Source organism: Lagenorhynchus albirostris, chromosome 5 (genome assembly GCF_949774975.1).
Source record: "Lagenorhynchus albirostris chromosome 5, mLagAlb1.1, whole genome shotgun sequence".
In the NCBI taxonomy this organism is placed as follows: domain Eukaryota; kingdom Metazoa; phylum Chordata; class Mammalia; order Artiodactyla; family Delphinidae; genus Lagenorhynchus; species Lagenorhynchus albirostris.
In genome coordinates, this window is record NC_083099.1 from 93,002,218 (window position 1) to 93,027,399 (window position 25,182).

Here is a 25,182-nt window from a genome sequence, read left to right on the forward strand (position 1 = left end):
TCAGTTCACTGGGAACGGATGCTGCTGCCCAGTTGGAGTTTATGCAACCAAGCCCACAAGAGACTACTCAATGAACCAGAATGCCAATTGAGTAATTAACAAACCAGAAACATAATGATCAAGAGAGCTGGACTCTAAGCTATCAGGCTGTTCTCTGTACAAAAAGATACATGAAATTCAGATTACGCTCAGAAGTTTTTTGCTCCTAAAATCAGAGAAATGGCAGTGAGTGTTATGAAAGCATCTGCACACACAGTATGAAGGTGCCCCCCCTTCCTTCTGATGGCAGGCATGGCTAATCAATCATGGTTCTCATTCCTGCTGAGTTCAGACGTGGCCTGCACAGCCTTATAGAACCCCCACTGCAATTCATTAGGATTTGGCAGGTAACATGCAGCCTATTTGCCATCTAGGTGGAACGATGATAAAGTGTAATGGCAGAAGATTGTATTTGCCATATGCGTCCATCTCTGTGGTAGGGAAACACTTGGTGCAGGAAACAGATGAGGTGATTTGGGGGTTACCCATTCTTTACGGCTGTGTCAAAATTTACTTCTTGGCCTCCTGCATCTTCTGTGTTCCAGTGTTCCATGCTCACCGGGTACTTATCCTTAGGATTTTTAAATAACAAATTTCTACATATGGAGATATATTAATACCACCAACATGGCTACTCTCAAATTCTACTTTGGTCTGGGGTGATTTTTATTATTCACCTCATTGGTTTTTCATAAATGTCATAATTTAACTCTCATAGTCATAGTTTCTCTCAAGAGAAACTACTCTTGATTCTAGCCTCTAATGCTGACAGCTACATTCAGTTTTTACTTTTGAAGTTTGTGATCCCTTTGGCCCAAGAGATGGAAGAAAGGAAGTAGTTATCCCTCAGTAACCCTAAAGGATGAACAAGAAAAAAAAATCTCAAATTGAAACAGGGAATTGAGACTTGATTTTAAGATGAACTCAATCAGTAACCAACATTAATATGTATATGAGCAAAACTCTTTCACATTTTATTCTCTCAACTTGAAGAGGTAAATATTCTTCTCATTTTCAGATAAGGAAATGAGGCTCAGACTAGTCATGTGACATGGCTACATTAGGAGGTTGTAAAGCCAGAATTCAAAGTTGTGTCTGCTGGATAAAAATAACAGTGATATATCCAACACTCCATATGTAGCTTCCTTACATGCTGAGTGATGAAATGGTTTCTACCAAGTCAGATTGTGGACTGTATCCCAAAATACTTGTCATATAGCGTTATTTCAATAAAGTAGTAACATTTATGATTTCAGTGAGCTGGCAGTGTTCTGTGTTCTTAAGTCCTTAATCTCATTTAATCATGCTACCAATCCAGTAGAGAAGCTCCTATTACTGTCCTGTTTTACAATGGAGGAAATTGAAGAAGAAAGAGGTAAAATAACTTGCCTAAGATCCCAGTACTACTCTGAAGCAGAACTGGTGCTTTTTTCCTAACTTCAAAACTGTAGTTATGAGCCGTCATGCAATACACCTCTTTTGCCCTCTTTGGAACATGCTGCACACATTGTACTTCATAGAGTACAAGTCTGTGTTCTCTGAAGGTCTTTTCAGTTCTATAATATAATGTACATCACGAATAGTTACCAACTCCCAATGAAATGTTAACCAGAAGTTAAGAACAATTTGAACTGTGATCTGTTGGTATTAACCTGTAAAGATATTTATGCCCTAATTGGTCACCAAAAACCCAAGCAAATTCGATTAGGCCCTGCTAATTGATATATAAAAAAACTATTACATCTGTTTTTCCATATACTAGCTGTATGTGGCTATTTAAATGTAAATTTTAAATAACTAAGATTTAATAAAATTTTAAAATTCTGTTCTTTAGTCCATTCAACATATTTGAAATGCTCAACAGCCCCTTGTGTCTAGAGGCTACCCTGTTGAACTGTACAGATGTGGAACGTTTTCTGTAGGTATTGAAATATCTAGTATAGATAGATATAATAGAAATAATTAATATCCAGTAGATAATTATATTGGACAGAGCGTTATTAGATCATTCCTGCAGGTTCTTACTAGAAGCAGCTAGGTTTTGTTGCAAAAAACCTTTTCTTTTAATGTAGTAACCTAATGGTCTTAGCTTGGTCTGAATATTTGACTGTGATCTAGCACTAAAATCAGCAATCTGTGCCCTGTTTTTGTTTTTCTGTGAGCTAATGATAATTTTACATTTTAAATGGTTATATATTTAACTGATTTTTTAAGTACCTACATAATTCCCTTGATTTTGCATCTTGGCTTGCAAAGCCTTAAATATTTACTATCTGGCCCTTGAAGAAAAACATTTCAGTCCTCAGGTCTAGGGCACCTTAAAGCATTTAAAGAATGCTTATTGAATGCATGGATAATAGGGAATGACAGAAAAGTCTCTGAGAAACATATAACAGCTCAGGTAGTTCCAGTGAATGAGGTGGTAATGTTTTATAGCTAGGAAAAAGGCATTTCAATTTCCTTTACTAAATGGGCTTTCTTCCTTCAGTGATTGCTGTCAGGGGACGGGGAGCCGGGCCTTAAGAGTAATTCTTTCAAGAACTTGGTACACCTTACTGCTTTGGGGAAAATGAGGTTTACTCTATATGAGTTTGGGAAAGGTTGCAGTTTCAGCCTGATTTCCACTGACTTAAGTTGAAGCTTGAGCTTTGCTTCATTAGTAGCGCTGACAATTGAAGGGAATCACTGGTAACATAAAATGAACACACAACATTCAAAGGTGGCTGGTGGTTTTCCCTGATCTTCCACGCACTCTCAAACCATGCATGTTGTGTTCCCTCTGGCACACTGGTGAGCTTGTTTTTGAGGCAGCTGAGAGGTTTTGACAACGATCTTCTCTTTAGTTTACCCAAAAAGGAGAAGGCTGGTGCTGCTCTCAGACATTATTGTCCCAGCAGTCAGCGGTGTCATTTAACAAAGCTTTCACTCGAGTCAGTGTCATTTCCATACTTTCTTATGACAGTTAGAGATTGGAGAAATTTAAAGAACCTGTAATCATTTAAGTGGAGGGATCATATTTCAGTTAAATGTATTTATGTGCACTGATCTGCCTCTAGACAATTCTAAACAGATTGTGAATTTTATAATATTTTGTAAATCACTGCCACTTAACTTCCAATAAAACCTAAATTTTACTGTAGATACAAGCATCAATTCTTTCTGAATAATTGGGAAAAACATTGCTATGGTATTATGCTCCCATAATACTTCATAGGTACTTCTACTTCAGGAGTTACACTAAATTGTTACGTTTCATTTAGAGGACTGTCTTCTCCATTAGACTATTAGACTATATCTTATTTATCTTTGTGTTTCTTGGTACCTAGCATTTATTAAGTGAAATAACAAATGCACGTGCATGTTCACATGGGCTGTGAGGGCAGTGGCCTGATTTTGTGCATCTTTTTCACTCCAATCTGAAGACTGAGTATATCTGTTACAAAATACCAAATTATAGATTCTATTCAGTTCTGTCTTATAGATGAGGCTATGAACAAATATCACAGATCACTTTGACACAGTAGCTCTTCTACCTGATTTTCTTCCATTCTGTTTTTTTCAGTGATTCTGTTGCCTCATTCATTCATTCATTTTAAAAACATTTCATTCTCTCAACTCCACGAGTGACTGTCAGTCATGGTCCAGCAAAAGGAATCAGTTTTCTTTTATCTGCCATGTCAAATACTCATCTCTATCTTTCTCCTCTTTTATGAGCAGGTTGATGACTATATTGTGAAATTGTTTCTGTCTGTCTTAAGCATATTGCATTCTTTAAATTAGTAATGCTTCCATCATAGCATAGAGAACTGAGCTGTTTGTATATTCCTGTTGCCGTGGTGAGGTCCTGCAGCTGGAGTTTATAAATAGTAGCATACTGAACATATAGAATGTAGTTTTATTGTTTGTTTTATAAGTTTATTGAGTAATGCTAATCGTACAGAAGCAAATAGAACCTATACATCTATAATACAGTGTATTGGTTGCCTTTCTAGATATAGGCTATTTTATGAGTTTCATTAGAAGGTGTTGCAGGTTTTGCTTGAAATTGTACCATTGCCTGAGTTCTCAAGCTGTCAGAATTGCTAGGGTAATTGGATCTGAGTGAGCCCTTAGAGGAAGTCCAGGGTGTGATCAATAAGATCACATCCTTCTCTTTGACTTCAGTCAGATCAAAGCTAAGAAAACATGTCTATTGCTATTCAGAATTTTGTTTCATTTTGCCAAAGGTGTACAGAATCTCAGCAGTTCCTTAGCAATTACTTTGATAGAAAATGTTATTCATGAAACACATAAATTACAAACAAATGAAGATTTGATACAAGATATGTTGACAGGCTGACCTAGTGTATGAACTGAGATTAATTCCTTTGCTCTTAAACATTATATTTTCTTAAAACAGTATTTAAAATTTTAATGAATGACCATGTAAGAGGAAAAACAGGTGTGACCAGAGGTCAAAGGAATTATTCTTCCTTTATCTTTTTTTTTTTTTTCGGTACGCGGGCCTCTCACTGTTGTGGCCTCTCCCGTTGCGGAGCACAGGCTCCGGACACACAGGCTCAGCGGCCATGGCTCACGGGCCCAGCCGCTCCGCGGCATGTGAGATCTTCCCGGACCGGGGCACGAACCCGCGTCCCATGCATCGGCAGGCGGACTCTCAACCACTGTGCCACCAGGGAAGCCCCTTCCTTTATCTTTTTTTATACATTCTCCTAATGCTGCCATCACCAATTAAAATACATATTGCTGATTGAAAACAATATATCATCTAATTCTTGCTTTTCCTAATAATGCGTGAAGAAAGGATCCATAGTACTCCTGATCCTGAGGAAAGAATTCATGTGTATAGATCACAGTGTTTTTGCAGTGTTCTTAGGCGACTGTTACCTTTTTAATGTGACTTAGATTCCAACCACAGGGCTCAAATACATGCTGGAGCAGTAAGGACAAAATCTACAACAAAAGTGAAGTTCGAAAATAACAAGGCATTTGAAATGTAGAACATGGTTCTCAAGTATGGGCAGTTCTGCCTCCTGAGGGTATTCAGAAATATGTGGGAACATATTTTGTTGTCACAGTGACTGAAGAGTCGAGGGAACCACTGATATTTAGTGGATGGGGTCAGAGATGCAAAACATCCTGCAACCGTGGGACAGTCCCACCTAAGAAGAATTATTCGGACCACATGTCAACGGTCCTCACCTCTCCCGCTGTGCAACATGGGCAGAGTCGTGGATGACAGTGAGCAATCCAAAGTCACAGGTTCATTGTTTGCCATTTAATTGCATTTTGTTTACTGATTTTCTTAAAGTTCTCCATGCAGAATAGTAGCATTTTCTATATTAGTATGTGAATATCAAAGAAAAAAACTACCTTGTCCAAGTGCAATGTGATGATATAGGGCAGCGGTCCCCAACCTTCTTGGCACCAGGGACTGGTTTCGTGGAAGACAATTTTTCCACGGACCGGGGCCAGGGACAGTCATGGTTCAGGTGGTAATGCGAGCGATGGAGAGTGACAGATGAAGCTTCACTCACTCGCCCACTGCTCACGTCCTGCTGTGGGGTCCGGTTCCTAACAGGCCACGGACTGGTACCGGTCCGCGGCCCAGGGGTTGGGGGCCCCTGATATAGGGGACCTTGAAGACACTGTCACATATTCCTCAAAAATAGTTTGAGTATGTAGTAGTTTAGGAGAAGCTAGCACTTGAACTCTTGTACTTAGTTTTGGGTTGGCCTCCTGTGGTGTAGACTGTGAGCTCATGGTGGGCCTTGCTCTTCTTTTCATTCTCAGAGACTTGCATAGTGCCTGACCTATGTTATATGCCACTGAGAAAGTTTTGTTTTTCTTTTTTTTCATTGAATGATCAGTGGTTCTTAACACTGAGTTCATGTTCTTGTTTTGCTCCTTAGTATCTATGTGCCTGCATTGGTTATTTAACTCTCTGTGCCTCAGTGACCTTGTCTGTGAAACCCTACCTCTGAGAGTTGAGGTTAAATGAGTTAATGAATGTAAAGCCATTGGAACAGTGCTGGTACATAGTAAATGTTAAGTATCAGTTGTTATTAGCATTATTTTTATATAGTGTTATTTAAGACTCCTACAATATTGCTGTGCTTCTGAGAATTAAATATCAGTATTTTTGAGATGTCTATGGAAGTATTTTTTTCTTTTAGGTACTATTACCTGTCATTGTTTAGGAAGAAATAGACACCACAACTGGATTGGTTTGGAAAGAATTGGTTGTATTTCTTTACTGTATTAATGTATACATAATTATGATTACATTACATGACCACATTAAATTTACTGTACAACTATCTTATAGATTTAAAACTCAGAGAAAATGTAACATTGCCAACATGTCTGCTGGCATATTATTTTAAGGACTATGTAATTTAGATAAGCTTACAATAGTCTTATTTTCTACATAAGTAAATTAAAATGATTAAGTACAGGGAACTCTAATCAATACTCTGTAAATGACCTATATGGGAGAAGAATCTAAAACAGAGTGGATATATGTATATCAACTATACTCCAATAAAAATTAATTTAAAAAAACGATTAAGTATATATTCTCTAAAGTAGGGTGAAGAACTTAAGTAACTAAATAGCAATTGCTTATTGTTCAAAGCTACTGTAACTGGTATTTTGCCAGCAACAGGGCTTTCACATGAGGGCATTTTTCAGTGGCTAAAGATAATTCCCTTAATTCCCAGGATGTTCTTGTTTCTCAGCCATTTTTATGGAAATATTTCTAAATTATATGTCACTCTTCCCTGACTTCTCAAAATTGGTTATGCGGCTGAATGAACCAAAGGGCATAAGAAGCCACTATAATCAATGTGACATACTTCTTCAGGTTTACGTTTTGCTACAAGATTTAAGGGCAGGGCTTCCCTGGTGGCTCAGTGGTTGAGAGTCCGCCTGCCGATGCAGGGGAGACGGGTTCGTGCCCCGGTCCGGGAGGATCCCCCATGCCGCGGAGCGGCTGGGCCCATGAGCCATGGCCACTGAGCCTGCGTGTCCGGAGCCTGTGCTCCACAACGGAAGAGACCACAACAGTGAGAGGCCCACGTACCGCCAAAAAAAAAAAAAAAAATTTAAGGGGAGGTTGCATGCAGACAGGGGAAACATAACTTTGAATTAAAATCACATATATATTTGGATTAGAATGCAAAACTCATATAAATGTTTAAAGTAAAATATCAAACTTCAAAAGAAATTTCAGGGTTCATAGAGGCTGGTCACAGGCTAGGAGATTATGTCCCTCTTATAAAAGGTACTTCAGGGAAAAGCAGTATAGCTCTATGTAGCTAATAATATTTAACATTTTAATGGAAAGGGCCCTTGGGGTTATTCCACTTGCGAGGCTGTTTGCAGTTCTTTAAAGTAGACCCTATTGCAGTTTTATTGACCACCTCCCTGTCAAACCTCAAAGAGAGCTCTTACTCCAGTCAGCTCTTACTCCGTATGTAAGTTTCTAACCATTTTCCTTCTCTTCATTGCTTTAGAATTTGTAGTATCTAAAAATTTTACCAGAGTTATTAGTGGAATGTCAGCAATAATAATAATTTAAAATAATGAACCTCAGTTTACACACAAAGTTAATATCCATATTCTTAGTAAGCTAGCAAGGTCCTTATTCCTTGTTACTGTTCCTAGAGGGAGAAATACAGCAGAATTTTTCCATTGAGATGACTTTTCTTTTTTTATTTTCGGTTGGTTGGTTTTTTGGTTTTGTTTTCTAGGACTGTTAGAGCAGTTTTAGGTTCACAGAAAAAATTGAGGGGAATGTACAGAGATTTCTCATGCACCCCCTGCCTCCACACACGTGTAGCCTCCCCATCACCAACATTCCCCCACCAGACTGATACATTTGTCGTAATTGATGAACCTACATTGACACATCATTATTGTCTAAAGTCCATAGTTTACAGTAGGGTTCACTTTTGGTGTGGTACGTTCGTGGGTTTGCACAAATGTATAGTGACATGTATAGTATCATGCAGAGTATTTTCACCGCCCTAAACATCCTCTGTGTTCTGCCTATTCATCTCCCCCACCAAAACCCCCAGCAGCCATTGATCTTTTTACTCTCTCCATAGTTTTGCCTTTTCCAGAATGTCCTATAGTTGGAATCATACAGTATGCAGCCTTCTAAGACTGGCTTCTTTCACTTTGGAATATGCATTCAGGTTCCTCCATGTCTTTTCTTGACTTGATAGCTCATTTCTTTTTAGCACTAATAATATTCCATTGTCTGGATGTGCCACAGTTTATTTATTATCCATTCACCTACTGCAGGACATCTTGGTTGCTTACGAGTTTTGGCAGTTGTGAATAAAACAGTTATAAACATCTGTGTGCCGTTTTTTGTGTGAACATAAGTTTTCAGCTCCTTTAGGTAAACACCAAAGAGCATGATTGCTGTATTGTATGTTAAGAGTATGTTTAGTTTTGTAAGAAACCACCAAACTCTTCCAGAGTGGCAGTAGCATTTTGCATTCCCACCAGCAATAAGAGTTTCTGTTGTTCCACATCCTCATTAGCATTTGATGTTGTCAGTGATCTGGATTTTGGCCATTCAAAAAGGTATCTCGTTTTAATTTACATTTTCTTGATGACACATGATGCAGCATCTTTTCATATATTGATTTTCCATCTGTATATCTTTAGTGAGGTATCTGATAAGGTCTTCGGCTCATTTTAAAATCTGATTGTTAGTTTTCTTATTGTTGAATTTTAAGGGTTCTTTTTATATTTTAGAGAACAGTTCTTTCTCATATGTGTATTTTCCAAAGATTTTCTTCTAGTCTGTGGCTTGTATTTTTGTTATTCTCTTGATAGTTTCTTTCACAGACCAGAAATTTCTCATTTTAATGATGTCCAGCTTGCCCAGTATTTCTTTCATGGATGGCACCTTTGCTGTTGTATCTAGAAGACCTTGTATTTGGTGGTCACTTTTTAGATTTCTCCTATATTATCTTCTAGGCATTTTATAATTTTGCATTTTACATTTAGGTTTGTGGTCCATTTTGAGTTAATTTTGTGAAGGGTATAACGTCTGTGTCTAGATTTTTTTTTTTTTTGCATGTGGATATCCAGTCCAGTTCTTCAGCACCATTTGTTGAGAAGACTGTCTTTACTACATTGTGTACCTTTGCTCCTTTGTCAAAAGATCAGTTGACTATATTTTGGGGGCTCTATTTCTGTTCCATTGATGTATTATATGTCTATTCTTCTGCCAAAACCACAGAATCTTGATTAGTGTAGCTTTATAGTAGGTCTTGAAGTCAAGTAGTGTCCGTCTTCCAACTTTGTTCTTCTCCTTAACTATCCTTTTGGCTATTCTGGGTCTTTTGTCTCCATCTAAACTTTAGAATCAGTTTGACCATATCTAAAAAATAACTTGCTGGGATTTTAATTAGGATTGCATTTAATCTGTAGATTAAGTTGGGAGAACTTTTCTTTTTCACTCCAAGTTTCTCCCTAAATTCCTACATATTGAGACTTCTTGAAGTGTGACTGTGGATAAGTATGAAATGATTGTACTACTCTTACACCATGTTCCTCATATAAGCATTTGTTATCTAAAAGGGAACAATGGTACAGTACTCCAAAATAGACAACATAAATCATTTATACTTATATTACAAATTACATATGAATGTGTACATGCAAACGGCTCTGTAATGGATACCTTCTGAATAATATTCTGCATAGGCTATTATTTTAAAGTCTTTTGATTTTGTTATGTTCACAAATGGATATGAGCAGAAGAAGAACCAAGAGGTTAGTTAGTAGCAGGAAAATATTAGAATATTTTATTTTAATTCTATTTTATTAGAATGTTTTACTTAGAATATATTTTATGTGATAAAAGTTTTATCAATGTCCTTCATTAATTTTCACACATTTAGAGAAATGTCGTCCTTTTCATCATCCTTATAATACATGTATCTACCTTGTTCAGATATGAAAATTCATTAAGTAAAAATCTTCTTAGAAATATTATAAAATTGACTTTGATTATCTCTGGGATTGTCAGAACTCTCATCTTATTAGTAATTGGAGAGGTTTTCTCTTGTCCTGTTTTTAATAATAGCCTGGCAGGGTTTGAAGTTTCTTACCAAATGTTTTTCCATTTCCATAATAATGGATCCTATTAAGGCTGTTATAAAATCGCTCTTTAAAAGGTATGGATAAAATGAAGAGTGACTAAAATAGAATGAGTCCCTGATTATTATTGGTAATTGCGGAGCATGCTGAGATGAGCTTTTGACTACTTACTTCTTGGGCCTTTTCTCTCAGGATTTTCTGTTAAAATTGCAAATTCAGATTTCTCTATTCCTTATGGTAGTCATTCGCCTCCTATTCTAAGTGCTAAAGAATTCTGTAAATTTTGTCAGAAAAAATAAAGAATAGCATTTATTCATTTCATGAAGCAAAGGGTTTGGAAAAATTGGTGAATATGTAGACATAAAAGAATCAAATGTGGTCTTTAAATTTCTAGAGCACCAGGATTTCAGCCTGTTGAACTTACTTATCAACAACCAGCATTAAAGAAGTTAAGAGAAATTGTTAGTTAGACAGATAAGCTGGTGTGATGATAATACAGGCAGGGATCAAGGCGCCCAGCTTTTGTATTTTGAAAGGTGCGGAAACAAAAAAAGATCATATATTCTGAAGTTCTGAGAGCAAGTGTAATACTAGAAAAAAGTGAGAATTACCTAAAATCAAGATAAAGGAATTATTCAAATCAGCTATCCTATAACTTGAAACTATGATTCCATCCTTCCCAGTTCTTGCAGTTACCTCTATATAAATGATTTTCTTTATATTGTGCAATAAATTCTGTAAAGTTACTTCTGTGTCCACATCCTAGTTTCTGCTTCCTATGCTTTCCTAGGTAATCTTTTCTTAGCTTTCCATTTCCTTGTCCTAATCTAATAGAGTGGACAGACAGAGATGAAGGAGTGACAAAGAAAGGATTTCATGTAATGCAGTGGCAAAAAGCGTATGATCCTTTTAAGAATCCCTTGATTAATATGCCTTTTTATTATACTAATTAATTGTATTTATTCTCTAGAAGATTAAAACCAGAAGAGCAGTAGTGAAGACAAACTGAGAAAAAATTATTCCCCACAAATGAAAAAGATAGGGGTTCACTATCATAATATATAAAGAGCTCTTTCAAATCAATGAGGGGTAAATAAAAGAATATGGTAGATAATGGGACAAAGAACATAACATGAGTGGGCATGTGAAGCATTGTGTGAGACTTCTCTTCTCCTTAGACTTTCAAATAGGAAGGGAAGAAAATATAATTGGTGATTACTCAAATAAATTAAAAGTGACCTTTACTGTGACCATCTACTAAAAATGTTTACAAGTGTTCACAGTTAGCATTTGCATTTTACCAGCAATGAAAGTTAATGCAAAGTTTCAATATTCTAGTTGCAGAATTGTTCACAGAGACAACAAAAAGGCTTCAGCAAAGAAAAATGCATTATTATCTAAAGGGCACTGTTAAATTATCTACTCTTACATGGGGATTTTACTATAATTTAGGAGAACTCTGGAAAATGAATAAGCTATGGTGAATTTAGACCACATAATAAAGATAAAATATTTTTTGTTTCTTCACATACTCTTCACCTATTCTCCATAAAATCCTTCTGACTAAGCCAACTTACAGTTACTGTAATGCTTCAACATGAATTAGTCTTTCGGGAGGATAGTATAAAATCACCTTGAGAATGCAATATGAATTGTTCTTTTTTAAATATTTTTTATTTATTTTATTTTTGGCTGCATTGGGTCTTTGTTGCTGCGCGTGGGCTTTCTCTAGTTGCGGCGAGCAGGGCTACTCTGTTGCGGTGCGCAGGCTTCTCATTGCGGTGGCTTCTCTTGTTTCGGAGCACGGGCTCTAGGCGCACGGGCTTCAGTAGTTGTGGCTCGCGGGCTCTACAGCGCAGGCTCAGTAGTTGTGGCGCATGGGCTTATAGCTCTGTGGCATGTGGGATCTTCCCGGACCGGGGCTCGAACCCGTGTCCCCTGCATTGGCAGGCGGATTATGAATTTTCTTAAGCAAGTTCTGCTTCAGATTACATTCACAAAGCTGTAGAGAGTATGCTTGTCTGGAGGTAACTAGAAGTTCAGGGTTACTTCTGCAGCACACACAGTGGTTTGGATGTCTGTCCAAAGATTTTCAATATACCCTTTCAATATCTTAACAGTTCACCCACTTCAAATCAAGTCCATCCCATTATTTAAACACACTAGGAATATGGTAACTGCTTAAATATTAAATCAGTAGTTAAACCAGAAGTCAAGTTCTAATGATGATGGTGGGCTGCTGGATCTGTCAGGATTCTCCTTCCTATTCCAGGTAATTAGGGAAGCAGGCAGGTAGTTGTGGAAGTAAAGTGCTTGGAGGAGCATAGGTCTTTGCAGTAAATGCAACAAGCAGTGAAAAATTTCTCTGCAAGTAACTGAAACAATGAAGTGCTATGTATTCTCTGTATATCTATGTAAAAATTATTTCTTTACAGGATAGGAACCATGTGGATAGCTTTGCTTCTTGAGTCTTTTTTTGTAAAGAATAATAACCAGATCAATAAAGGATTTTTATCAGGTAACATTTTTTCTAGTTCTCAGAGAAAGTAACTTACCCTTAATGGGAATTTGGAGAATTAGATGTCCTGTGACATCTCCTGATCTGACTGCTACGAACTGTGATGCACTTAGTTTGACATGAGGAGTTTTTTCTATTCTGTCTGTGATCATTTTTGGATTGGTATTACTCCGTAAGGTTCAAATTCATGACCACGTGAGGCTCCATGACTTTTGGGGTAAAAGTCATGTTATTTTATTAAGAATACTGGCTGCATGAAAATCAGCTTATGACTCTACAGTTTCTGCTTTTTCCCCTTCAATTAAGTAGGTAAGAGATATAAAAAAGAATCATGAAATTAATAAGAAAGGGGTCTTAAAATTTACATGTGAAAGTGCATCTGAATTTATTGACCTATTTTAAGTTATTTGGCATCTATCGAGAGAGACAAAGAATTGACAGTCTAGCAATGTCATGGCAGTATTCCAGTATACCTGAGGTATGGTCTAGAAGCTTCTGCTTAGACACTCAAATTTATTTTTAAAAAGCCTTTACCAGGGGAAGCATAAGTCCCCACTCCTTCAGTGTGGGCTGCACATGGTAACTTCCTGGCAAAGAGTACAGTAAGGAAAATGGGAGAAAAAGTAAGTAGCTTTGTAGTGTAGAAGCCTTGACAGTCAATACCTCAGCCAGGTAATCAAGGTCAACATCAACAGTGATGAATCCCATTGATAGTGTAGACCCTTGATGTGATGTGGTTAAAGTGTTACTTTACCAACATGGCCTTCCTTCCAAAAACACACAGTGCTAGTCTAATCATGAGAAAAACATCAGACAAACCACAATTTTAGTAAATTAGAAAAAAAAAGACCTTCCATGATGTAACTAAGTGTGGACATGAACACAAATTTATTATCACATCTCAGTTAAGGACAGAATGGCTAAATCTTTCTCACTATTGCTAGAATTGAAATTAAATTGTCAGTTGACATTGACTACTCTTACAAAGGTAAGTAATGTTAGGGGGAAATGGCTTAAAAACAAGCTTAAAACTCCTTATAAATACTAGCACTAGGAAATAGATGAATATCAAAGCATGCTAGATTAATGTAGTAGGTATAAAAATTAAGCCTAGGTCTCCAAAGAGGTAGGTAGTAACTTAGCCTTGAGAAGGAAACTGCTTGATATTCCAGAACAGAATATTGTTATCCTAGTGAGGCTATCTGGTTAATTAGGATGGCTTTTATATCAAATAGGAATCAGGTTATGTCAAACACACACACACACACACACACACACACTTCTGAAACAGAAAGGGTTACACACATACGTACAAATCAAAGTACTTGTTGATGGCTTTTTGGTGCTCTTTTATCTACCAGATAACATGGAAACCCTGTAATAGCATAGAAATCTATCAGAGTTTTAGAAGTACAGACTTTCCTAGATGTAATTGTTTTTAAAGAAGAACATTTAACTTGAGGATTTATTTTCCATGTGAAGGCTTGGGGGAAAATATCTGGTCTTAAACCTGTTTATTTTAAATACACAAATTTTTAAAAATCCTTGTCTGATTTAATTGGTTTATAGGAAAGTAGATTATGCACTGGATACGTATTTTATACGAAACAAAATGATTTCTAAGTTCTAGAATGTACTATAAACCCAAAGACCTAAGAAAATTCTATAATACAGATAACCAAGAGCAATGTGCGTTACTGCATTGCATGTTTCTCATAAAATGTAGACAGGTTTCTAGAAGAATGCCTGCATTTGATTGGTTTTTTGTTGTTGTTGTTGTTGTTGTTTTTGTGGTACGCGGGCCTCTCACTGTTGTGGCCTCTCCCGTGCGGAGCACAGGCTCTGGACACGCAGGCTCAGCGGCCATGGCTCAGGGGCCCAGCCGCTCCGCGGCATGTGGGATCCTCCCGGACCGGGGCACGAACCCCTGTCCCCTGCATCGGCAGGCAGACTCTCAACCACTGCGCCACCAGGGAAGCCCTTGATTGTTTTTAAACTACCCTTTTGCTGGTTTTTTCCTAGACCCTTTCTACAATATGTAGGAGAAACTAATCCACTTATTCTTTACATAATACTGCTCTTGAGGGACAATGTGAGCTCCTTCCATCTATTAATCAGAGTAAACTAAGTGAGTTTATTTTAACAGATGTGCAATGGCAGATACATTCTCAAAACCAAATGTCTTAAGAACTGAAAGGTATGTACTTTACACCTCAAATAAACATCATTCTCTTTTTATATTCTAGTGCACTGACAGGCAGAATTCCCCAGTCACATCACCGGGATCCTCTCCCCTTGCACAGCGAAGAAAGCCACATCCAGACCCTCTCCAGATCCCACATTTAAGCCTGCCACCAGTGCCTCCTCGCCTGGATCTAATTCAGAAAGGCGTAGTTCGGTCTCCCTGTGGCAGCCCAACTGGTTCACCAAAGGTAAATCAATTTTATTAGAAACATAGATAATAATTTTATGTGATGATTATTGATTGCTCAGGTTTTTAAAATTCCGTTACTCATATTTCTTATGCTCTTGTTTATGAACAACTTTGATGGGTCTCTCATTTTGTTTATAGTGAGTCCACTATCATATTCCTTGCTTTATTGCTATAAAAGTTACATAAGTATTCAGAGAGGGCACATGTCTGTAACAGCCCCCTGATTTGCTAAAATAAACAGCAGAGTAAGTATAGTTATTCTGTAAAATGGATTTAAAAGGTCATTACATGTATTAAAATAAATTGCATGCTCTTATTAAATGATATTTTACACTCATTTTCATAGTGTCTTGACAAGAAAAATGTTATGAGCGTATATTTGCATAGGGCTTAAGATGTGATAGATTATCATCCAAGGTTCAGGGTGACTCAGAAGAGGGAATTATATGTACCTTTTATACCTGAAGGAATTAATTACAAAGAATTACAGTATTTGCAAACTAATTGCATTACTGTTTAATATTAAAGGCATAATTCTATCTGTACATCTAAGCCCACAGTTTTAGTTCTGTGCAGATTTTTTTCCAAATTTGAAAAGGGAATATTTTGCTTTATTAAATATAAGATTTTAAATATTAATCCCATTCGGTAATATGTGTTACGGTCTAAAACTATTTGGAAGCACAGTATTTTAATAGTATTAGACTTTTCTACATTATAATTAACATGGTTTTAAGATCATATTAAGACTTTTTAGGATGTTATTTAGTCAGAATTATGTAAACACACATTTTTTTGCTAATATTTTCAAACAATAAAAGGACAAATCATTCATCAGATGAACTATGTAAATGAAAATAAAAACTGTGAAAGTCACATAGATTCAGTTCAGGAGCTTATACCTTCGTATTTCCACATAAGAATCAGACTGATTTTTTTTTTTTAAGATCCATAAAACTCAAGTAAGGTCTGTAAATAATGCTGCTCTATTATTTGTGAATTTTCACTATTCTGGTAATAACTATTAAAGAACCGGAGCACATTTCCCCCTTGTCACTTGCTCTGTATTATAGAGGTGAACACAAAAATAACAAAACCAACATTTTCAGTCTTCCAAAGATATTACAAATCAAGGTGCTCTTTTAAAAAGTAAAACAACAACAACTTTGATGGTTTCTGCTGTTTCTCCTAAATCACAGAAACGTGCAAATAAAATAATTAATGACATTATTATTTTAATGTCAACCAGTCAAAATCACCATATAATTTTGATATTCTGCTACGTTTCCCTGTAGTCCTTATAATCCTAACATTTGAGTTTACGTATTCATTTTCTACAAAGAAATCTTAATATATTTGAGTTTTTCATTAATATTTTAAACTTTCATTAGTTGGTGATAAAATAAACTCATTAAAAGATGGCACAGGAATCTAATAAAGCCCTACTATGACTTAGAAAACAAAAGCAATAGTATACTAGTCTGGAAGTCATTTCAGTGCATGGAACCTCTTTTAATGTTTTTCCTCTTGTGTTTCTTTAGTCTTCTCCTTGCATGGTGAGAAAACAAGACAAACCACTCCCAGCACCACCACCTCCCTTAAGAGACCCTCCTCCTCCTCCACCTGAGAGACCTCCCCCAATCCCCCCTGACAATAGACTGAGTCGTCACTTCCTTCACATGGAAAGTGTGCCTTCCAGAGACCAGCCGATGCCTCTGGAAGCCTGGTGTCCTCGGGATGTGCTTGGGACTAATCAGTCAGTGGGATGTCGCCTCCTAGGGGATGCCTCTCCAAAGCCTGGAATCACAGCGAGTTCAAATGTAAATGGAAGGCACAGTAGAATGGGCTCTGACCCAGTGCTTATGCGGAAACACAGACGCCATGATTTGCCTTTAGAAGGAGCCAAGGTAAGAAATACTCAAAGCTGAAGCTAAATAATCTGCTTATAGTCTTCTGATAAGAGGTAGTATAAAAGGTTGAGTGGTGTTTTTTTCGCCTAGTGTGACACTTCCCTGCAGGTCTTTAATTATCTGCAAATTGTAAATAATCAGAAGCTCATTAAAACTTGAACCTAACAGAAGTCAGGAAGAAGGCTCTAAGTAATGATTTAATTTTCATATGAAGACACCAGACAATTTGCCAGAGATTTAGTTCACCTTCCCTTATTTCATCTGCAAATTTTTTTCCTATTAATGTTGTCAATGGGAGAATCAGCAGTCTTTTTTTATTTAACTCTCCTACTTCTATCTAATTTGAAAAGAAAGTTGTATGGTTATAGCATATCATCAATCAGTCATTGGAGTTATTGTTGCCTGGGACAGCACACCTTAGGCAGCCAGGTAGAATGAACTTCTCACATACATAAAAATACCAGGTCCAGTTCATTGTTGGAAAGCAAGGTCTTTCTCTATAAAACTGAAAGACTGTCACACATGTTGAGTTCTAACATGAAGGATATTACCACTGTCATTTATATGTACAGAAAAGAATTTAAGCATACAGGGAACCGAAGAGGCAGCAGCAGAAATCATTGAGTTTCGAACCCTCAGTGGGCCCCTGGCAGAGCTGTTCTGTAATGTTTTCTGATATTTGTGTCCACGATATTTTTGACTTAGATCAGATCGTCACCATCTTCCTTCAGCTGAAGGAGGCTTTGCCTCTTTTGAAGACTGTAATATTTAAGTGTTCCCATCTCTCTTGATCTTAAGTTGTTATTTTAGGGGAGTAGACTATTCCTTCAAAATAATAGTTTGTAGTTGGTGAGTTAATCAAGAAACACAGAACTGTGAAGAATGACATGTACTAAATTCCTGTATGTGTGTACACACATGCGTGCACATGTGTGAAGGAAAACTCTGTATAAGATTTAATTATTCGTGATATTCTAGGGTAGCCAGGATAGCAAGAGTCAAAATTGTCTACTCAGGCATTCGAAACACAGGGGAAGAGTGGTGGTGGTTTGCCGTAACTCTTTGTTAGTGCCTTGTTGGTACCTGCAGGCTTTCATCTATTATAAATATGAAGATCTGTAAAGGTTTTCTTCAAGGTCATGCAAAGGTGATGTAAATGGAAGAGAAGGCACTTATAAAAGCATTTTTATAATGTTCTCTGAAAATGGAGAGCTTATCTTCAAAAGTATGTTTCTACAACGTAGAATCTTGATCAGAAGGACCTGCCTTTTTTTTTTCCCAGTGATTTTTTTCTTCCCTTTAGTCTCTATTACTTTTCATTCATACATGATCACACTTGCCTTAAGGAGAGTGTTCAGAAGAGCTCCGACATGAATGGTTATATCTTAGCAACATATTACAATTTATTTCCTGAATGGACTTAGAAATACTTAAACTATAATAATTATCTTGGGCAATTCACTGAAGACCTCTTGTTTCAGGGTTCTTCTTAGATAATATGTTATACAGTCTTAGCACTAAATAAACGTGCCCTTCTAAGCCCTAGAATACAAGCTATTAATTTTTGTATGGATGGTGGTCGTTTTAAATTGGGGTTATAATTTCTTAGGTTATAGGTATGAAATTTTATTTTTATTATATTAACTATAATATAAGTTATTAGTATTAGTACTGATTTAAGTTATAAAGATTCCTTTACATGTTTTCTATGTGAACTTTCATGTCTTGATCATTGATACATGTTAATATCCCAGAGAACATTGAGTAAAGTACAAAATTTATGTCTTATTGAAAGCTGAATTTGTTTAACTCTATCTAAATTAGGCTCATTAAAATTCATGAAGGTCTAATCTCATATGTTGTGTGTATTAGCATTGCAATGCTTATATTCTCAAAGTTAATTTCAAGTTACAACTAGATTAACATTTTTACCAAAATTAGACATCTAATATTTCTCATTTCAGTATAGTTGTTTGACTTTTAAGGCAGATTATAAAGAAGGATTTATACATAATGTATTAAATGCTATAAAACAGACCATGTCTCCCCTTATTCTCCTCTTTTATTATCTTTTGAAGGAAAAATGGGTCCACTTCAGTAGACCACAAGGTATATCACAACTGACATAAAGTAGAAAAAGCCCAATTCCTCTTCTTATTTCACTGTTGGGAGACTTAGAGGCTAGCTTCAACCGATGGAAGACTGCGTCCATCTAGGATCCTGTAATTCTCAGTCTCTGCATGATCCTGGGTTGGAGTTTCTTTCTTTCTGTCTGTCTTTTTTTTTTTTTTTTTTTTGGCGGTACGCGGGCCTCTCACTGTTGTGGCCTCTCCCGTTGTGGAGCACAGCCTCTGGACGCGCAGGCTCAGTGGCCATGGCTCACAGGCCTAGTCGCTCCGCGGCATGTGGGAGCTTCCCCGACCGGGGCACGAACCCGTGTCCCCTGCATTGGCAGGTGGACTCTCAACCACTGCGCCAGCAGGGAAGCCCTGGAGTTTGTTTCTTAACTTACGTCTCTGTAGTTCCTCAATCCAGATTGATTTAATTACATATTTGTAAGCACTTTCTACATACAAGACTCTCCTAGTGTTCAGGATAACCAGAATCCCAATGTTCTCTCCCCTTTCAAATTTAACAAAATGTTTTTATAGAAGAGGAACTGTTCAACTCCTTTAGGCAGAAGTAAAAATGATAAGGCAAACCTGATAGCTGCATTTTAACAAAACTAAAAATCTGATCAACATAGATCCACCAGGCTCTGGAGTCAGACCTGAGTTTTACTTCCTGCTCTAGAATTCACTGGCTTTGTGGATGCAAGCAACTTACTACATCTGTGCCCCCAATTCCACTTATTTCCCTTACTTTATGAAATGAAATAATAATAGGACCTACTTTCTAGGAGAATAGTTACCCTCCAAATATCTAAGCCCCCATATCCCTTGGTTATGGAATAAAACCAAACTAGATGTGGAGTCTTAGTATAAGTTGTAACAGTTCATTTTCATTTAAAATAGTTGTCCTTATTTTTTTTTTAATTTAAAACCAAAATCATTATCTCTTTCTCCCTTTCCTCTCTGCTTTTATTTAGCATAGTGGCTAATGAATTCTCAGCAAACACTCAGTAACTGGGTTGCTGAGTTATTACAGTTAGATTGATTACAGAGGGGGAAAGAGTATATGCATGCTGGGGTTGGAGGTGGGCAGGGGTAGGGCAGGAAAGGACTTGGAGGAAGAAGATGTCTATGGTACACTAGGAGCGTAGACAGTTTTTTTAATGTATTTTTCCAGCACTCGCCTTCAGCCAAAGGTAAAATGTAACTTTCTTGTTTAAAATAGGATTTTTTACTCTTTTAGAGAGGTAGTCATTTTCTATAGATAGATCACATATTCACAATAAGAGGGAAACAAGGGAGAAGGGTTGAAGAAGAAGGGGAAATGATTTTGATTTAAAAAGGCTTGTATATTAATGAAAATGGTGTTACAATATATTCTCACCCTCCATACCTAGTGTGCAGTCTTTAAAATTTTTTTTTTTAAATGTTATCATGCAAATAAAGGGTATAGGGATTTAGATACTTGGAGGCTGATGTGTTATCTTCACATAACCCGTCAGTCTCTCCAAGTGTAAGCAAATACACTTCTGTGTCAAAGAGTAACAACTATCGTTCAGACTTGTTTTCATTAAAGGAAATATCTCAAATTAAATATCATCTGCCCATTTTAAAGATAAGAAAACTTAGATGAGTACTAAAAGTTTAACACCATAAGGGGAGTTCATGAAACTAACCATTCTGTAGAGTGAGGACTTGCTGCCCTTTGTTGTGTGTCCTATGTCAGTGTGCCAGTTCCCATCATCCATTAGAACCATTTGCCCTTTTTATTTGCATCTTTCCTAGATAAATGGTAAGGGAAGCAAGGATAAATTAAATTCTAATTACTCTATTTGCTAACTGTAAAGAGCTCTAAGGAAAAAAGCCCTCTAATTCATAATTAAAATGAAGTGTAAGAATTCTGTGACTATAATTTACTCCCATTTCTCTTCTCCCTCCCACCTAGCATAATCAAGTTAACTAAATTAATACTTTACTTTTTAACATGAACCTGAAAGCTAAGAGTTGTTAGGTTTATTTACCTTGTTTTATTTTGTTGGTAAGAGATTTCTTTCCTATAGGACTGTTTCCATTCCCTCAAATTCTAGCCACATTATAAACCTGTTCCTTACTTAATACTTTGTTGGCTAGATATTTAGTTATTGTTGTTGGTTTGTTTGTTTTAATTATTTTATTGCACGAAAATGTTTTAAAATATTGGAGACTTGAAATGTATCTCCTTATATCTAGATACTAACACTGTGTCCAACTATATTTGTTCCTCTTAAAAGATTAAGAATGCTACTGTTTCCTATGTGATAAAAATGATCTCTGACTTATGTTACTTCAAGTGACATTATTCTAAAATGACCTTGTGTACAATAATCTGTTGAAGATGTTGCTAGATAAATACATAGAATGATTCCTCTTTTTGAGATTGTGGCTTTTGCTATTTTGGTGGAGAGGCACATGTTTATAAGAATGAACTTAAACTTATCTGTGAATCTCAGGTGCTGTCTTTCAGAAAATAAGTCCTCTGTGTACACAGGTTTCATTTTTAATCTAATGTTTCTGAAGGATAAATTATAGTGATATTTTTGGTGTAGTGTATGTGTGCTCTTACATGTGTGGGATGGGGGAAGGGGGTTGTGTTTGGGGTTTTGTAATTAAAAAGGTTTTTCTTAATTGTACTAAGATTATCACAATTGTGTTTGTTTTCCCTACATCTCAAGGGTCCCAAATGCTTTAACATTAAACTTTAGACAATATCTGAATCATAGGAAGATATTTCAAACTTAAAAATTGGGATGAAATATTATCTTGAGGCATGTGAAAAATATTAATACAGGGTAACCTAGAGTAACCTAGAGTTTATAATAAATTTTGTGATAACTCAGATTATACTTCTTCCACAGGTAGTATAAATTCCCCTTAATGTATTCTTATTCGTTCAGCCTCTTTCAGTTAAACGAGTAGGATGTTCAAGACACTGTGGCGAACACAAAATGAATCAAGCACAGTCTAGTGAGGATGAGACAGGTATATAATTAAGGGATGAGGCATAGGCGAAGCATCCAGAATATATAATGTGGGATGCCCTAGGGGGAGAAACATTCCAATTGAGATGCAGGGTAAAAGAAGGAATAAAGAAAGCTTCGTGCAAGACGGATCTGTAAACATTAAAAGATCAGTAGGTAGGGCTTCCTTAGTGGCGCAGCAGTTGAGAGTCCGCCTGCCGATGCAGGGGACACGGGTTCGTGCCCCGGTTCGAGAAGATCCCACATGCCGCGGAGCGGCTGGGCCCGTGAGCCATGGCCGCTGAGCCTGCGCGTCCGGAGCCTGTGCTCCGCAACAGGAGAGGCCACAATAGTGAGAGGCCCTCGTACTGCTAAAAAAAAAAAAAGATCAGTAGGTGGTGGTGTTGTAGACATGACAGGAAGGAATAGCATGGAGGTGGGAAGGTAAGCACAGTGCAGGAAGTCAATTTTGGACAGACTCTAGGGCATACAGAGAGAGTAAGTACGGTAGGTAAAACTATGGCAATATAAACTGAAAGCAGTTACAGAGTGTCGTGTCTCATATTCTATACCAAGTTATCTTTAACTTGGTAGACAAAAAAGAGCTTTGAAAACTTGTTTGGCAGAGGAATGATAGGATCAGAATATTTAAGTTGGTAGCATGTCCAATGGAATTGTGGTAAATTTGCAACAGTGAACTAGGAAGGCAGAAGAAAAAGATGTTTCCTTAGTTGAGAGTTTAAGAAGGCCTGAATCAGTGAGATTTCAGTGTGAACTGCTTCAGTTGATACTATCAATCTACACATTTGAGGAACTACTGTTTTCTCCTATTTGCAAAAGGCTTTGCAGATTTCCAGAGGACGTAAAATATTTATTTTTGGCTCAAAAAGTTGTGACTTACTGCAGTCTCTAAAGTAGTTTTAGATAAAATGATTTTGTCTAATGAAACGGATGCAGGTGGGAACATGGAGTTCAGAATGAAATCATCGTAAATCTTGTCATCCAGTCGCTTTAGATGAACAGAAACATGAACGTCATTTTAGTACCTGCATTTTTAGGTCCTTTACAAACATGTATGTATGCACATATGTAGTGTAATGTAAGTCAGTCAGCAGTCAATGTTCATTTGAGCCCTACTGTGTGTAAAGCATTGAAGGAATGTCCTATAAAATGAGGAAATCAGAGTCTTCGTCCTGAAAAAGATTCACGTAGAACTAATACAACAGAAATTGTTATTCCCATAGCTCCCTTTTATTTTATAATTGCTGAAATTTTACTAGGTATCAACAGTGCATTAGATACTTGCTCCTATTAAAGCAAATAATTGCCTATAAATCCATATTACATTTCCCAGAATGAATTTTAAATGTGTTTATGACAGAAACATCAAGGAGATTTGATCGCAGAAATCATACATTGTATCCATTCTGGCAACAATTGCACAGGACTCAAATTAAGGATGACTTTATATGCCCATTATACAATGAGCACTTGTGATTTGACACATGTATTTGTTGGTTACAAGGGATTTTTTTATGTTAGGGGTTTTCATTGAACTGTACAATAATTAATATCTACTGAGACATTTCTTTTCTCTATCAAAATCGAAAAAACTCCGCCTTGTTCTGTTATTTGGTCCATAGTCAGAAACCCAAAGAGATATTTTTGTCATAGTGTATCTCTAGTGTATTGAATCTAATGAGGAATCAAAGCTATATATAGCACAGGACTTGTTTTTAGAGTGATACTTTAATGCTATAAAATTTATATTTTGTAGCTTTAAATTGCAAACATTGATATATTTCAAATGGATTCTTTAAACATGTTCCTTTTCTTAAGTTGCTAGGGAAGGGTATGGCCTTTTCCATTTTGCACTCTAAAGCTTCAACACCATTTTAGAACTGAGGGGTGAAAAAAGAATTGGTAGGTCATTGATTGGGTTACCTAGAACTATTCAAGTTACATCACATCCTTTTTGCCACAAATCAGCCTACACCTCTTAAATATGAACTAGTGAAGAGTTTGGGAAAGAGCTTCATGATAAAACCCTAATGATTAACGGTCTTAAAATATGTTTAATCTGTCTTTGCAAAGTTACTCTTTTTTTCTTTTAAGTTGCTTTCATTTCAAGTTGTTGGATTAGTTAAGAGCAGTTGTTAGACAGTTCCCATATGTAACTGAGCAATCTGGAAACCAGAATTTCTGAATTCTGAGTAAACACTGGCTCTCTATGGTACCTTATGAGCAAGGTAACAATTTTGGTTTGTGTTGTTCACACACCAAAAATTATATTTAAAATTGCTTGCACTCTGAAAGCCAGACCAGGTCTCTAGTTACCAGTAGGGCTAAAGCTTCGGCCTTGAAAGAACAAAGGCGTTTCTGATTATACTCATGCATTGTTTTATCAAGAAGTTTAGAAATGTTCTGTTAACCCCAGAGAGAGATAGTTTAGAACACTTTTATTTGGGAGGAATTGAAATAAGAATTGCACCAGTGCTGCTTTCTTCTTTACTGAATCCTTACAGAGAATGCTAGCTTTTCAATAAAAACTGATCATGTTTGGGGACTTTTACTATTTACCTAGCTATCTATATGATTTATAGAAATTATAGCATCTCCTCTCAATATAAGAGAGGTTGAATCAGGTTGTATTTTATCTTTTCACATAAAAAATGGTGCTACTTTCGGGCGGTAGTAAATAATCACGATGGTGCTCCTAACTCCTAAGTAAATTAGATGATATTTCACTTGTTCAAATAAACTGAAATTATATATTCTCTTCAAAATTATAGATTGTCTAAGAACTGTTACTGTTTTAAGGTCCTCCAGAAGTTAAATTCTAAACTAACCCTTTGATTTCCTTTCAGGTCTTTTCCAATGGTCACCTGGGAAGTGAAGAATATGATGTTCCTCCCCGGCTTTCTCCTCCCCCTCCAGCTGCCACCCTTCTCCCCAGCATCAAGTGAGTTTTACTGAATCTGGAGATCAACTGTACATGCATAAAGTTGTTATAAAGAGTGGTTTTGAGGTTCTTAGTACAGAAAGTACA

At 36.7% G+C, this 25,182-nt stretch overlaps 1 protein-coding gene across 1 annotated transcript in view; it reads left to right on the forward strand.

The window, feature by feature from the left end:
• CBLB (Cbl proto-oncogene B) overlaps positions 1-25,182 on the forward strand; it is a 211,127-nt gene that overhangs the window by 138,533 nt on the left and 47,412 nt on the right. The window contains exons 11-13 of the mRNA XM_060150650.1: positions 14,929-15,114; positions 16,658-17,023; positions 25,001-25,095. Of these exons, the coding sequence (XP_060006633.1) occupies positions 14,929-15,114; positions 16,658-17,023; positions 25,001-25,095 (647 nt within the window). The remainder of the gene's footprint in view (positions 1-14,928; positions 15,115-16,657; positions 17,024-25,000; positions 25,096-25,182) is intronic.